Source organism: Amphiura filiformis, chromosome 1 (assembly GCF_039555335.1).
Source record: "Amphiura filiformis chromosome 1, Afil_fr2py, whole genome shotgun sequence".
Classification (NCBI taxonomy): Eukaryota; Metazoa; Echinodermata; class Ophiuroidea; order Amphilepidida; family Amphiuridae; genus Amphiura; species Amphiura filiformis.
Genome location: NC_092628.1, coordinates 11,340,191 through 11,357,085, shown reverse-complemented (window position 1 = coordinate 11,357,085; position 16,895 = coordinate 11,340,191). Strand labels below are relative to the sequence as shown.

General features: G+C 37.7%; 1 protein-coding gene across 1 annotated transcript; it reads right to left on the bottom strand.

Moving 5' to 3' along the window:
• Positions 1 to 3,248: 3,248 nt before the first annotated feature.
• Positions 3,249 to 16,801, bottom strand: LOC140155444 (uncharacterized). Its single transcript, XM_072178305.1, has 7 exons — positions 16,583 to 16,801; positions 7,793 to 8,636; positions 7,125 to 7,199; positions 5,855 to 6,088; positions 5,511 to 5,708; positions 4,723 to 4,899; positions 3,249 to 4,069 (listed from the first exon to the last, which is right to left on the bottom strand). The coding sequence occupies exons 2-7, from the start codon at positions 8,625 to 8,627 to the stop codon at positions 3,249 to 3,251; spliced, it is 2,340 nt and encodes a 779-aa protein (XP_072034406.1). The 5' UTR covers positions 8,628 to 8,636; positions 16,583 to 16,801.
• Positions 16,802 to 16,895: the final 94 nt, after the last annotated feature.

The following is a 16,895-nucleotide window of genomic DNA, read 5'->3' as shown; positions in this document are numbered from 1 at the left end:
GCAGAATTCGGTGAAAATCGCACTTTAGATTTAAAATCGTAGATTTTTTTGGCCGAATCTATTTTTACAAGGGTGTGCTCACATTATGACGTCATAGCGATATTATGACTGAGGAATGTGGACTTTTTTGGAATCACTGGAGAGAGTAGACCTATAGCTATACTTTGGTACCAAATATAACGGCATATGACGTTTGTAATTGAAAATTAGGGGGGTTGCAACACCCCACCCCTTTGTAGTCCGTGTTACAAAATATGGCTCAGTAGTTCTAGGGTTAAACTTACACACGTTTCCACTTTTGATCTGTTATGAGTGAAATTAATGTGCTAAAAGTGGCAACTATAAATTTGTTTATCATCTATCCTTGCTCAATGGATACTCGCCTTTATCAGAAGGATATCAGGTCTTGGTCAATATTATTACCAAACAAGCGAATGTGATGGCTTTCTTACAGCTTCTAACAAATCCAGCTTTCGCCGTTACCTATTGACTCCAAGGAACAGTCGCTATATACAATCATGGTGATAGCGGCAAGAGGAAGAAACGCCTAAAAGTTCACTCCCTAGCAAAGGCTTCTTGACCATGCAGAAAATCCACGAAATGTCATATCCTGCGAGTAATATTCGTCGCAAATGGCATTGTTAACTGCTTTTATGATTTGTATAAACAGCAGACATATCCTCTCAACTACGGCATCCCTGGACTCATTTTAACTCATAACAAATCAAAAGTGGAAACATGTGTACGTTTAACACTAGAACTGGGAACCTGGGGACCAAGGGAGACCAGTGCCAGTGCATTGATTGGTCACTCCAGGTTAAATAAATGCCCCTAATTTTCAATTGTATTTGGTACCAATGTATAGCTATGGGTCTTTGTCTATCCAGTGATACCAAAAGAAGTACAAACATTCCCCACATAATATCGCTATGACGTCATAATGTGAGCACATCCTTGCAAAATTGAATATATGAATGCACAACCCACCCAAGTCCATACTTTGGCCAAATTGAGTTAAGCATGGACAATGGTTGCTTATACATTGGCCTATCATATGTATAAAAGTTGAACCCAAATCAACCCTTTACGTGGGTCTATTAGCATGTGAAATCCAAAATGGCCTATACCCGGCATGTATGATACACATTTGTTTTTTAGTTTTCTCAAAATCACTTTCGATGGACTTGTGTGGGTTTTGTATTCATGTATTCAATTCTGGTTATTTACAAAAGTATAGGCAAAATTGATCTTCTTCCAAAAATTCTACGAACATGCGATTTTCACCGAATTGTCTCATAAATATAAAAGAAAATGACTATTTCAACCTAACTAACAAGTAAAAAGTCAATATATCTTGGAATAATTTTACAAGAGTGAAATGAAACTGTATTTACTGTAGAAACCTATGGTGGGCCTCACCCCCCCCCCCCCCCTCTATGATCAATCATCTTTGATGGTCGGACATACCCCGGGTAAGGTGCTGGGGTAAAAATTGTATCACTTAAAAGAGCGTACATGATGGATCTACGATTAGTTTAAGTCGTTTGGGCGTAAAGACGCGTGTTGTTTTTTTATATATGGCGGATGGAAAACCTTAGGGGTGGTACATGCAACCTCCTACGTAGTTCTAGGGTTAATCACTTTCCTTAATTGCGTTATAATGATTATTATGTTTCTTATTATGGCCGATCTTCAAATACCCCAGTTTAAAGATAGAAATCGCTTACCTTTTACGGGATATACAACAGTTGGCCACCTTTTTAAATCATAATAGATCAAATGTTATTATTTGGTTAATGGCGCCATTTTGAATAATTTGGGCATCTATGTACCAATTACAAGTGATTATATTGTGACACGGCGACCTTAGATTTAAAACAAAAATAAGTCCCAAGAGCTGGGGTGTCTATATGATAATTAGATAAAATCAATATAAAATTTGCAATTTTGACCACCACTTGAATTTTTTAGCATAGGGCAGCCATTTAAGATTTCATCATCTAAATGACTTGGTCATGTACACTATAGGGGCCTATATGTCAGAAACATATACCTAGACACCAATATCGCTACCATCGGCCTAAGAATATCTTTCAAGTAATTTTTACTAAAATTCACTATTTTAGCCGCCATTTTGAATTCTGGACCATAGGGCAACTTTTTTGGATTTTGTAAACTAGCTGAATGACTTTGTCATGTCCCCTAACATATAACTGGACACCAAAATCACCACCATCGGCCTGAGAATGGCGTTCAAATGATATAGACTAATATTCGACATTTTGACCGCCATTTTGAATTTTTGGGCATAGGGCAGCCATTTTGGATTTTTATAAGCAATATAAATGACTGTTTTATGTCCGCAAACATATACCTACACCCAAATCACGACCATCGGACCGAGAGCGCCGTTCAAATAAGTCCATAAACATATATTTAGACACCAAAATCACCACCATTGGCCTTAGAATACATTTTTAGTAATTTTGACCCCCATTGTGGGGGCACCCCCGGAAAAAGCACTTTGGGCACATTTTTAATTAAAGTGGACTACGGGAGCGTGTTCTACGCAAAATTTCAGTCTAGAAACCGTATCAAACATAAAGTGAACACTATTTCCCATCCGCGCGTGAATGAGAGCCCGACTACATCAGCTGCAGGGGAGGGAGAAAGTATGGAGTGATATAACATCGTGCTAGATAACGCTGTTAATTCTGTGAACATGTATGATCTGGTATATAAGTGATACTGATAACTTTATAGCAGACATACCATATTGCTAACCGCTACGTGGCATCGGTTTGACATAGCTACAAGTGCGGGGTTTTAACACCATCATTTTTTAGCTTAGCTATTTTAGTATATCGACTCAAGACAAAAAGCACGATTTTCCTGACTTTATCGTTATCGTGGTTGAAGATTATTAGAAGACGCAAGTTGACACTTACCCTGAAGATTCTTCACCGATAGCTTCACGCTCCTATTAAGATCCAATTGTGTATTGCTGTCCAGGACATAAAAACACACTATATTATTAACTTAAAATATGTCCGTAAATTAAGTATATTATTTTACTTGCATACATTATTATCAATTTACTTAATTGTGCAAAAAAACACCATAAGAATGAATAATGGTCTTAACTCTTATAGTCCAAAATCCCTGCAGATTATGCCTTTAAGAAACTAATATTAGTAAATTAAAACACAACATCTGAGAAATGGAGCGCCATGATAATACAAACAAACTCACCCAAGAGTGTATATCACTACATCGTCGTCTGCATCAGTGCAGGCAATCATACCACCTGATGAAATCGATATAGCACTGCAGTATAGACCTCGATCTTGATGTTGAATGACAAATCCTGAGTTGATTAGACGTGCATTGCCCTCAGCATCATTTTCACGGGTATATTTGAACAGTGACATCTTGGCATTGACTACATTTAATCCCCAAACATAGCATTGCCTTGAAATATGTACAGAAGCCACACCGTTGAATTCAAACCCATCTGGTGGTTTTAGCTTGTAGATATTGTCATCCATACCATTCAGGTTCTTCCACAGTATCTGTTGTTCACCCATAGCTAGTAAGTTTTCCGTGGTAATACAAAGATCCAATGGAATAAAGTCAAGATTGACGCGCTGTTGTTGGTTAAAATCGGGCAGTCTAAGTACTAACATGGCTCCACTATTGTCATAACCATTGATGCCTATCACAACTGTTGTAAAGTTTGACGCAACGGCGATGGCGCTTTCGTCTTCACCTGTCACCTTGAATTTGCTATCATGATGAGATGATTCATGGCAAGGAAACTGATATACATCACCATCGAAGCCTAGAACAAATACCCTATCAGGTTTGGATCCATTTACTGCCACTTTATACGGATTGAAATGTCCATCTGATTGCAATCTGTACAGAAGATGGGTCTCTGCTACCGTCACCTGATGTACCTCTACTCTGCCCCTCGTACAAATAGCAAGCTGCTCATCCATCACCCAGCATAATCCAATATAGTATCCCCAGACATGCCAGATAGTGTGTTCCGGCCTCCATTTCCAACCTATGTTAAGTGAATTTAATTTTACAAATCTGATATCGGCTTAACAAAAGTATATGAGAATTTAATCTTAAATAAATTCACTAATTATATTCGCAACATTTCCGTACTGGGACTCCACTGCTTGTTAGAATTTAAATGTTCCGATATTCGAACCTGGCAACTAATGGCAGGTGCATACATGATTCATTTAAAAATCAGTACATGATTTAATACACGATTTATTTTAAGCAACAGTATCATTTAACTCCTTATAAACATGATTTATCATACTTATTATAATGATCTAACTTTTATTTACTTTTAAACTATAGTTTCCTTGTGAACTCAAATGGATGTTACTGAAAACCTCGGAAAAACTAAAATGTTTGGTCTTCTAAATAAGCACATTTAGCAACTCCTTAACAATTTAATTGATCTTAACTTTATCATTTTTATATTTTTCAAAATAATTTCCATCTTTATCATTTGTAAAGGCTTGTGAGTTTGTACCCTAAAGGACAGTTGATTTTTGCCACCTCTACTAGCTACTATTCGTATGTTATAATTTTTATTGTAATTCAATAATCTTTGCTTGTAAACATGTAAAGTAAGATAAATCGTATAAACACGAGCTCATGATAAATTACAATGCTTATGATTTTCCCATACACTACCTTCAAGTATGTCGTTGTTTTTTATACCACACTCTGCTATTGTCGCATGGTCCTCAAGTTGAATTCCATTGCGAGATATTGCATCTGATTGACATTCGTCTTCATCCGACATGGTCATCTTTATGTCACGAATTGTTTGCGAAGGGTAAAACATTCCCTCGTGTTTGTCTTCTTCGTCTTCAGAAAAAGAGAAAGAGAGAAACGAGATGTGCAATAATTTCCCGGGAACAATTTCAGCTAATGTTCTGTAAACTTCTTTTGTCCAAGGAGACGTGGATTTTTTTTGGCCAGGGAATAATACAAGGACTTCACAAACATCACCCTTATTTATCCCCCAGTTCGTGTTAAACCATTATCTTAAAATAAGAGTTCAAATTTCGTCCTCTCTTCTGTTCCCGTTTAATAATGTGATATTTATTTTTACATACTATGTGACAGGATCTGGTCCATGGGGGTCAAAGGAGGCATTTTTGAAAACTGAGTTACTACAATTATAACCTTAAACAAACGATAGGCTATCTAATTCTGAAACAGTTGAGGTCTGGCATACTTGCTTTTGAAGTTTTGTCCCAGTTTCAAATTTGCCGCCTTTGGCCACCATGGACTAGATCATGTCACATATCATTTTTTGTTTTTGAAAAATTGCACAGTATTTTAAGCAAATGTAAAATTTGCATACAGATCAATTGACATTTGAATACATGGCAGGACGTGTGAATAATGAGAAAGCACACAAAGAAGGAATGGAGAAGATGATGATAAAGAAGTGCAAGTGTTAAATATTATACCGTGAAAAGCCACACATATCTTGATTGGATATTCAAGAGACAGTTGAACTTCATCTTCTTCTGTGCACTCAGCAATCTTGGTGTTGTCTACTAGATATTGTTGTGCTAAGAAGAGACGAGCCTCCCTGTAGCCGCCGGCCTTGGATTTGATGCTACCGATGGTATCTGTCAGAAGTGCTCTGATCTCATTGGATGTAGCTAAATTCAATTGGATAATTGGTGAGTAAAGAATATAGCAAAAAAAAATATGATTACTGTATGTTTAGGATCTTTTTTCTCACTATAAATTACCCCTATAAGACTGTTTGGTTAATTGGTGTGATTCAGTATTCCCTTAAAATTACCAAGTCCTGATGCATCCGTCATGTTAATCAACACCTTTATCGTCCGCTTCAAATTCAAGATTTCGTCTTCCCCGATGTCATAATCCAAGAGAGTCAAGTGGTCTTCAAGATCTCTGTCGCCATGAAAAATCGTGAACTTGTGAGCCACATCATCGCTTTCGGACCTCAGAAGCATGATTGACTTTAGCTTGGCAATGTTGGTTCCATGTAGTGCGTCTACAGCTATTTGGGTGTCTGTAAAACATTAATAGAAAGAGAAAAAAGGTAAAGGAGACGATCCTGTATAAACAGTATTCGGCGTGCCCATCTCTCTTTCATTGGCGATTGGGCCAGACTCCTCCATGTAATGTTGCTATAGGGGATCGCTACACCTCCTCTACAGCGAGTGTGTTACCTTCCCAGCATTTAAGAATGCCGGTACCCATTTAAACACCTGGGTGGAGAGGAGTAATCGAGATAAAGTGCCTTACTCAAGGGCACAGCACGATGACGTCGCCGGGGCTCGAACCCGCAGCCTTCCAATTATGAGTCAGTGCCCGTTCCGCTAGGCCACCGTGCTCCCAATAGAAAGAACACATGTTAAAGAAAGTGTTCATGACATACTTTATCAATACCAGATACATTAATCTGCTAAATAGACTTGTGTACGAAGATCCAAGAGAAGAGGAGTGACCAAAAGATTGGTGGAGGACATTTTTCTACGTCTAACAAAAGGCAACCTGAAAAGTACTACCGTACCTTATCTGATCTCAAGTAAATAATTTATTGGATTTAATGTTTACTAGTATCCTACGCTGTGACCATCAAATGAATATCTTTAAAGTGCATTGCCAGACCCGCATGGCCACAAACTTAACAGAAAGTACCTGACTACGTTGGCCCAAATCATTAAATAAACAGGATCAGAAATTTCAAATTTGACACTATTTTGGCAACAACAAAAACGAGGAACAATGAATCAAATAGTCAACATATGGAAATCTTTCCTATCTGAGTTTTATTGACTAATTCTAGGAGCAGGGAGAGGACGTTCAAGCAAACAGTGCTAATGGACTGTCGAAATCAAGAAATATACCGGTGCAATAATGGTAGCTGCACTAGCTGCTCACATATACACGGCAAGACATAGTAATTTGTAACATATTACCAGTTGCAACCAGAATAATGAGCATTGCGTTGATACCGTTTATAATCTTTATTTTCCCTCTCCCAGTTAATATGTGATTTGAGTTTATGATCCATTTATTTAAATAATTATTTTAATTCTTACCACCGACGTCATTGACTACTCCATTGATCTTAGTGCGTGGAAGCGTTTTCTGCAAAACATCTTCATCATGTTGTTCTTTAGGTAAATAAATAAAATAAAATAGATAAATAAATATATAAATAAATACAGGGTGTGTCACACAAATGATACAGTGTGATAATTATTATTTGACATTATATGATTTATTTTGTCAAAATAAGTGATGTGTCAGCTTTCAAAGAAATTGTATTCCGTTTTGATTTGGATGTTTTAATTTATACTTAGGCATTATAACATATTACTGTGGCATGTCATTTTTTTCGTCAAAATGTCGATATCGCATCCGACGTCATGCTGAATACGAGGAATGTCCTTCTGATGATAAATAATGTAGATTTTTTTTTAAATTCGCTATATAGTACCAATTTTAAGATTGACATTATTTAACCTAATGATGTATATAGCTGGGAAGAAAAGATCTACAATGTTTAGGTCTTTGAGAAACTTCATGTATCTTCAATACAAAGGGTCAATATTTTCATATGACGGTCGACTTCTCATCCTCATCATATTTATTACTTCTCTTTTTTGGCCACTTATACTACGAAGTACGAATTTTGTTTTTATGTTTAATATCAAGGATTATACCCTATAACAAGATATTTATAAAAACGTCAAAAAATGCCTACCTTGAATTTGTTTCCTGTATTCAGAGATGACTTGAACAACCTGCTCACTTGTAGGACGTTTGGTTCTGTCTGCTTGCCAACATTGTGTCATTAATTCGGCAATCTGGTCAGGACAATCATCTGGGATTTGCGGCCGTTCATCTTGGTCACATACTCTCTTCCAGACCTCTTCATACGGGGCTCTAGCAAATGGCACCAAACATGTTAGAAGCTCCCAGATCATGGTTGCATAGGCGAAGATATCAGATGACGGCGATAGGTGATTTTCAGTAAACACCTCTGGTGCTACCCATCCCCACGTTCCTTTTGCTTTCGTTGTGACCGTCGAATCTGCTTCTTTGGCTAGTCCAAAGTCACATAATTTCAAATTTTTTGATCCGGTGATCAAAAAATTATTCGATTTCACATCACGGTGAATAACTTGTTTCTTGTGTAGGTATTCAATTGCTCTTGCGGCCTGCTCTCCCCAAGCAGTGATAAGACAAATGTGAAGACCATCCTTTGCGTTGTTTTTTAGGTAATATCTTAACTCTCCGCCGTCACATAACTCAAATACTAAGAAAAAGTCGGGCTTTTCATCAACTACACCCAAAAGTTTGACGATAGTTGGGTGACGAAGTCTTGATAATATGTCTAGTTCTGATTTTGATACTCTGTTGAGGCGTTTTGCAGCAGCTAATATGGTTTTTCTGCGACTGTGTACAAGTTCATCTGTAGTATTATCTCGTTCTTTCTTAGTCCATTGTACTTTGTAGACTGTACTAGAACCTCCCTTGCCAATTATTTCTTTGAATTTGAGATCTGCAAATGCAATGGAGGTAACAGTCCCCGACATCTTTTGTACCTGATGGTAAAAAATGAAAACAATATGTTCTTTTATTTAATATACTGACCGAAATCAGTTGGATGGGGGACAAGTTTCCCCCACCCAGCTCTCGTTTTAGGTGAGTTTCCCCCAACACATGCTTCATCTTTCATTCAAAAGAAACAAACATCTGAAGTTGACAAACAACGTTTCAATTCCCTTAGAACTATGGTGGTCAACTGCGAGAGCATACGTGGTAAAAAACGGAAGCACTGGCTGCCAGTGTTAATGTGTTAGCGAGAACCACAACCCACATATCATCATAGGGACGGAACCATGGCTCAAGAGTCACATATCCAGTAATGAAGTCTTCCATCCATTTCCGTAGAGATCGGGAAACAGGGCGTAAAGGTAGTGTGTTTGTGGTGCTAAGAAGACTTGATCGGTACACACTAAATTGAAGTTGATACCTAGTGTGAAGTTGTTTGGGTCAGCCTCCAGTTAACTGGTTGTAAGAACATTTATTATTGGAGCCTTTAACCAAACTTTAAGTGAGCGAGATCCAAACTGTTTAGAACAATTGAGATTATCTCTTAGCCGCATGAAAGTTGACCAGGGTACAGTCATCTGCCTAGCCGGTAATTTTAATTGGCCAGACATTTGCTAAGAAACACTCACTGGTAAGAATCCTAAAGTGTGCCATAAATTATTGGAGATATTCCAGATAATTTCTTTGGAACATGGTGCGAGAACGAACCAGACACACGAACAGTCTTGACTTGTTTTTTACAAGCAATCCTTCACTGGTAGAAAACTGCATTCTGGTTCCTGGAATAAGCGACCGGATGCCGGTGATCTACATGATTCTGACAGACAAACAGACATTTAACGATTTGGTTTACACACTCACAGGCAACATACATTCATGGATCACCAACCTTTTAAAATTCGCAAACATGGGGGTGGTCATTGACGGGGAGAACTCAGATTAGGACCTCTTCTATTTTTGCTCTACATCAATAATCTCCCTCTCAACATCTTATCAACAGTTACGTTATTTGCAGGCGACTGCGTCCAATATAAGCCCATCAAAAATGACACAGACGCTCATTACAACAACTTTAAACCGACCTCGACACTTTAACCACATGGCAAAATAACTGGCAGATGACATTTAAAACAGAAAAATGCTACACCTTGAAAATATCCCATACAAGACAATGCAAACACTTTAAATACACACTGGGCAATGCAACGCTGCAAGAAACATCTTCACACAACAACTTGGGTATTGAGATCACTAGTAACCTCAGGTGGTCGAATCACATTAATAAAATCACTGCAGAAGCTAGTATGATCCTTGGATTTGTGAAGGATTTCTGACTGGCAACCCATCCAATCTGACTGTTTTCTTTTATAGGCAACAGGGACTGCCGTAGAGGGCGTGATGGGTTGATCATAGATGTTTTCAGGATCTTTCTTTTTTCGGTTTTCTTTAGAATTGTTCAAAATCCACAATTACTCAGAAGTAGGCCACTTACCATTAAATATTTACAATAACAATGCCACTTGTTTTTTGCTAAAGGTGGGCTTACACGATGAAATTTCCATTGCAAGGCCCATTACTTAGTGGGTGAGATTATGTGCTCACTGACCATGAAGCTGTGCAATTGATCAAAATAGAAGAAGCAATGTTCGGCCTTGCAATTCCTTGAGCGTGGCCATAGGTTTGGGATATACTCAAAACATAAGTAGTGGTTAATGATTTTCGTATTAATATCAAAATGGCTCATGTGTTGTCCTGAAAGCAAAAGATTGCCATCCTCTCCTGTATATCTATACAATTTTCCATAAATAAAAGGCTAAGGAAAACTAAGATCAAAAGGGCTAAACACCACCACCAACAACAACATAGGCCTACAAGTGTATTATAATGTAGCATGTGCACACATTTATCATGTTGTGGATGGTGAATCAAGCTGGTCCCTACACATTCCCAAATGAATGCAGTGATCAGCCGTTGTTCACTCAGCTGATTGGCTGAAGGAGGTTAGATTGCATGCAACAACCTTGAAAGTAGAGCATGTCTCTACCTTTTTGCCTGTTGCTCGGGGGATTATTTTGCCTGATGCTTGGGGGATTAATTCCTTGCAAATCCAAAATACACGAAGCAATCTTTTTCCAAGGTCTGTGCAACAGGCAATTGCATGGAAAATTGCATCGTGTAAGCCGGCCTTAACCGTTGTCTTATAGAGGGTATATGCAACGACGTCACTCATAAAAGAGTCATCCTCATTTAAATAAAATTCTGTCCTCCATAAGGTACCACGGGAAAATTCGCATGATAATACAATAAAACGTGTGATAGGTATGAATGGTTGTGGAATCGATCTAGAGACCTGTCTCTCTGTCATCTTAAGTTATCTCAGAACTGTCCTCCAGCATGGCTGCCATTTCAATTGTTATACCGTTCCGGTTGGTTTATTGCATACACTCTATATCACCCTATGAATTTCTGCACCACGCGCTATATACTGCACTATGGGTATCCTCCATGTGATCTAATTTAGTTTTAATAGCTTACCACACATTCCATAATTTCAAGGACAAGATCTTATTAGTGAACTACATACCTATATGTGACTGGACGCGGCGAATCAGCCGTAAAGTCGGCCCCAGTCAATTTTGTTTTATTTCGTGTTTAGAAAATATATATCATAAGCTTTAAAATGGTATATCATTTGACTTCAAACGATATCCAAAAGCGGGGTTATGATTTATTGAACTATGTTCCTTCGACAAAATTGTATTATTATCGGTTCTACGTGTGTCTCTTTTTCTACATTTCTGGTAATAAATATCCAACAGTCATAATTGGCGGTCATTTCAAATCATCCCCAAGTCAACGAGGTTCAGAAATATCCTCTCATTGTTCATATTTGTTGATTATACATACATAGACAAAATACAATGCTTTGTTATATACCACTTGAACAGGATTTTAGAAATAGGCAGAAGCTTATTATCCTCTTCAGCAGTAGTATTATTAATTGATTTAAACAGCGTTTGATAAGATACTTGTCGCAACGAATTGATACACCTATGAATACGGTGACATCCCGCTATCTCTAAGGTCCGCTATCTCTAAGGTTCGCTATCTCTAAGGTTCGCTATCACTAACGTGTAAAGTCTATGGAGACAGAATCCCGCTATCTCTAATAGAGAAAAGGTTCGCTATACCTAAAAAAGGTCCGCTACTTCTAAGGTTCGATATCACTAATTTAAAATAAGGTTCGCTAGTTCTAAGGTTCGATATCACTAATTTTAAATAAGGTTCGCTATCACTAATTTAAAATAAGGTTCGCTATCACTAATTTTGAATAAGGTCCGCTATCACTAATTTATTGAAGGTTCGCTATCTCTAAGGTTCGTTATCACTAACTCGAGTCCAATAAAGGTTCGCTATACCTAAGGTTCGCTATCACTAATTTTAAATAAGGTTCGCTATCCCTAATTAATTAAGGTTCGCTATCTCTAAGGTTCGTTATCACTACTTTCGATTAGGGTTCGCTATACCTAAGGTTCGTTATCACTAATTTTAAATAAGGTCCGCTATCTCTAATTTGAAAAAAGGTCCGCTATCTCTAATGTTACAAAAGGTCCGCTATCTCTAATTTTAAAAAAGGTCCGCTATCTCTAATTTCAAATAAGGTCCGCTATCTCTAATTTTAAATAAGGTCCGCTATCTCTAATTTCAAATAAGGTCCGCTATCTCTAATTTCAAATAAGGTCCGCTATCTCTAATTTTAAATAGCGCCCGCTATTCCTAATTTTATATAAAGCCCACTATACATCTCTAATTTTCAATAAAGTTCGCTCTTTCTAATTTAAATTAGCCCACTATCTCTGACTTAAAATTATTTTAAATAAAGCGGGAAAGGCGCCCTCGAGTTGAATAGTTTATACGGGTGAAAATATACACATAAAGTACACGAACTCTTAAAAAAAAAGCCGTTTCTTAAACACACTAAAACTAAATTACAAGATAGAGAATTTTGTCATCAATATTTTCATGGCCTGCTACTATAAACTTGATGTGGGAGTTACCACCTGTTGATGGAAGCAGGAGGCTGCGGTCTTCGGGTGGCTGGTAAAGCTGCCGATCTGAAGCCGGATGTGTTATTGATGTAACTGCTTTATGGTAGGATGTTCCAAATGACAATGACCCCAAAGTGACCCCTTTTGTTGGGAAAAAATCCTTGTTTTCCTTTCCATCACATGTTGTTTGGAAGATATAAATTGCATAAAGGACCCCCTGTTCTGATTTTGATGATATCAATGATATATTTAAAGATGGAAGTAACTCGACGTATGGCCTAAAAATGCGACCCCTATTTAGCACCTAAAGTCTGTGGAAAGTTTTTTTTGGGTGGTATGTACCATTTAAGGAGCATTCCATGCGTTTTCGTGTCTTTATCTATTTAAAATGCACGTGAAAAAATTAGGACATCCACAAGCGCGTGCATGGACGCCACCAGGTTTTTCGCTGTACGTGCGTTTGCCGGGAATAGGCCTACATTCATTTCCAATTTAATAACAGCTCCGATTAGGGATACATGCTCAAATTTGCCTGAATGGACTTCATCTTAGTGCAAAGCTTCCTTGATATGAGAAAAACATGACAAGGTCAAAAGTCAAATGCTAAAATGGGCCTAAAATTGGTGCAAATAATCCTTGATATGAGGTGAACATGAAAAGTAAAGCTGAGTTTATCCGAGGTCAAAGGTCAAACGAGTTCAAATGTAAAAATGGGCCCTTAATGGGCTTTAACTTTGTGCAAATCATCCTTGATATGAGGGGGCATGAAAAGGTCAACCTGTGGTTACACAATGTCAAAGGTCATATGAGGTCAAATGTGAAGGGAACATGAAAAAGTCAACATGACGTAAAGGTTAAATGATGTCAGAAGTCACTTACTGATATTCGTGGTTCTTCATGTATGCGTGTGATCAGAGCAGTGGCGTAGCTGGGATTTTTTCCAGGGGGCATGGGGCGGGGCCCAAATCCACCAAACGAAAATGGGGGTAGGTGCGAGTGGTGCGACGCACCCCCATCGAAAAGAAAGTGTACTTTCAAAGAAAAGTATACACTTTCAAATATATCAGAGAAAAATAAAAAACAAAGGTAAATACGTTTAAATTTGGCAATACAGTGGCCCAAGAGAGAAAATGGTAAACCGGGTTATTACTGAGAAAAATTTGCTTTTTTATTACTAATTTGGTCTTAATAGAAATGAATTTTGGCCATAATTCTTGCTAATTTCCTGGTTAAAGTGCGTGCAAAGCTCGCTAAAAATGTCCAATTTCAGACAATTTGAACCCAAAATGAAGGTAAATTTTACGTAAAGGTCAGTGCGCGCGAAGCGCGCAAGATTTAGCAATATTGCCATATTTCGGTCCAAAACATGGTATTTTGGGGAACATACCTTAGGCTATTTTAGGGGCCTGGACCCGGTACCCATCTGGTCTAATCGTAAATCCGGCCCCAAGTTTGAAATAGCTCAATGGTAAATGACTTATAATCGGCCAATTTTGTATCGATACTGAAAATTTTCGGTTGGGGCATGCTACAAGAAACATGTCGGACACAGCCTTCTTGACCACCTTTTTCGACTTTTCTTTTTGGGTTGACCATTTTATTGTTTTAGTCAATATACTGTTCCTACAGGTGCTTTTGTGCAATTAGCATTTCAAAAGATTTATATTTCTTTGTCTTCAAGAAGTCAGTACAAGTATATTGTCGAGTATATTGATAATAATCGTATATGGCCCTACATATCGTAGGCCTATGGATTCCCTCTTTCTCTTTCCCTTCTCTTCCCCATCTTTTTCCTCTTTCTCCATCCTTTCTCTTTTTTCCCCGCACTAGGGGGGCGGGGGCCCAAATAGACAATTTTTGCCATGCTTAATGATAATAATCGAATATGGATTCCCCATCTCTTTTCCCCTCCTCTCCCTATCTCCCCCTTCTCTTTTTTCCTCTCTCTCTCTCTCTCGCAGGGTCTGAGGGGGCGGGTGCCCAAATAGGCAATTTTTGCCAGGGGGCAATTGCCCCTGCCCCCCGGCAGCTACGCCACTGGATCAGAGAAGATATTCTCTGGTTTGATCAAGTAAAATAGTGTGAATAAATTATGATGCATCAAATGGCTTCAATTGGAACTTAATTTCCTTAATTTTGGAAAATTTTCCAATTTTCCAACTTCCTCAGACACCTCCCCCTGCATAGACAATAGTGGATAAACAAGTCGCCGATTTCGTTTTTGTCACCCGCTACTTTATGTTTAACACAATTATTTTATAGGCCTACAATTATAACAGAAAAAACTTGTGCCAAAATGGTCCACCAAATGACTTTAATTAGGTCTTCATTTTGGAAAGGTTTCTCACTTCTTAGGGGGACACAACATATATCCCCAACACCTGAGCGCAACGCGATCGGCTGTCAATTGTAGGCCTATACTGGTACGCGACGGTGAACTGATTCAAATCTCTTTCTGGGTTGTTCGGACCGGACCAGTATAGCGATCTTGCAAACTTTATCATGTTTATTAAAATAAAATTAATGATCATAGCGAACCTTACAGTAAATTAGAAATAACGGGTCCTATTTTAAATTAGATGGGCCTTATAGCGGGCCTTATTTTTAATTAGAAATAGCGGGCTTTATTTTAAAATAGCGAATTTTATTTTCAATTACAGATATGAAGCGGGCTTTATATAAAATTAGAGATAGCGAACCCTATTTGGAATTAGATATAGCGAACCTTATTTAAAATTAGATATAGCGAACCTTATTTAAAATTAGAGATAGCGAACCTTATTATAAATTAGAGATAGCGAACCTTGTTTGAAATTAGAGATAGCGAACCTTATTTAAAATTAGAGATAGCGAACCTTATTATAAATTAGAGATAGCGAACCTTGTTTGAAATTAGAGATAGCGAACCTTATTTAAAATTAGTGATAGCGAACCTTAGAGATAGCGAACCTTAGAGATAGCGAACCTTAGAGATAGCGGACCTTATTTGAAATTAGAGATAGCGAACCTTAGGGATACCAGGATTGTTAAAATTAGAGATAGCGGACCTTATTTTAAATTAGTGATAGCGAACCTTAGAGATAGCGAACCTTCAATAAATTAGTGATAGCGGACCTTTTTCCAAATTAGAGATAGCGGACCTTATTTAAAATTAGTGATAACGAACCTTAGGTATAGCGAACCCTAATCGAAATTAGTGATAACGAACCTTAGAGATAGCGGACCTTTTTCGTAATTAGTGATAACGAACCTTAGAGATAGCGAACCTTAGAGATAGCGAACCTTAGAGATAGCGAACCGTAACCATGAATACGACCTTCACATACATTTTACACTTTAACTCAGAATACAATTTGCCGAGTTTACGGCTGATTCGCCGCGTCCACTCACATATGTTTCAATGTGCAAATGTGTAAAAATGTTGTACCTCAAAGTTTGCATGCACATGGGTTGGCATGCAAGTAGGCCTATAATATGCAGAACCTAGTCATTCAGTGAGGTGTTATCACCCCAGTGTTTATTTTAGTTGTAATAAACACCGAGCGTTTTTCCTCTTGATATGTGCACCTTATGTACTATATTTTACACAATACTGTATGTCCTTGAATTAGTCAAAATTCTTTGTACATGTACATATGACAGTTAATATAAACCAGTCATATCGGCGATATGATTCACAACAAATCCATAATGCCTAATGATATCATTTTTTTTTTAAACATGATTTAGCAACAGTACTAATAGTACTACATGTGTGTATTCATGCAAACGTTAAACGGTTAGCCTTTTTGATATAAATAACAAAAGAAAAGTTCAAGGTCATTGCTTCACCTATTAAATCAATAATTGATAACTGTACGTGTACACTAAATATAAGGAACTCTTACCGCTGAGTAAACTTTGCAACGCGAATATCATCCAACATTTTCCGCTCGGATTTTTCTTTCACCTGAACATATATAGTTTCTATAATTATCCGGCATTGTCCTCTATAATAAAATATATAAATTTTATTATATACGTATTATAGTCCGAGTCTATAATTGCGGCATGGAACAGGTCAAAGTGATTCACTTGCGTATTTTCCCTCTTCATTTATATCCGTGTCACTTCTGACGCCTTAATGTGTGTATGTGATACAAAACGCTATCCGTTGCATGCACTGACTGTATAGTTTGGGTGTGAATATACAATAGGTTT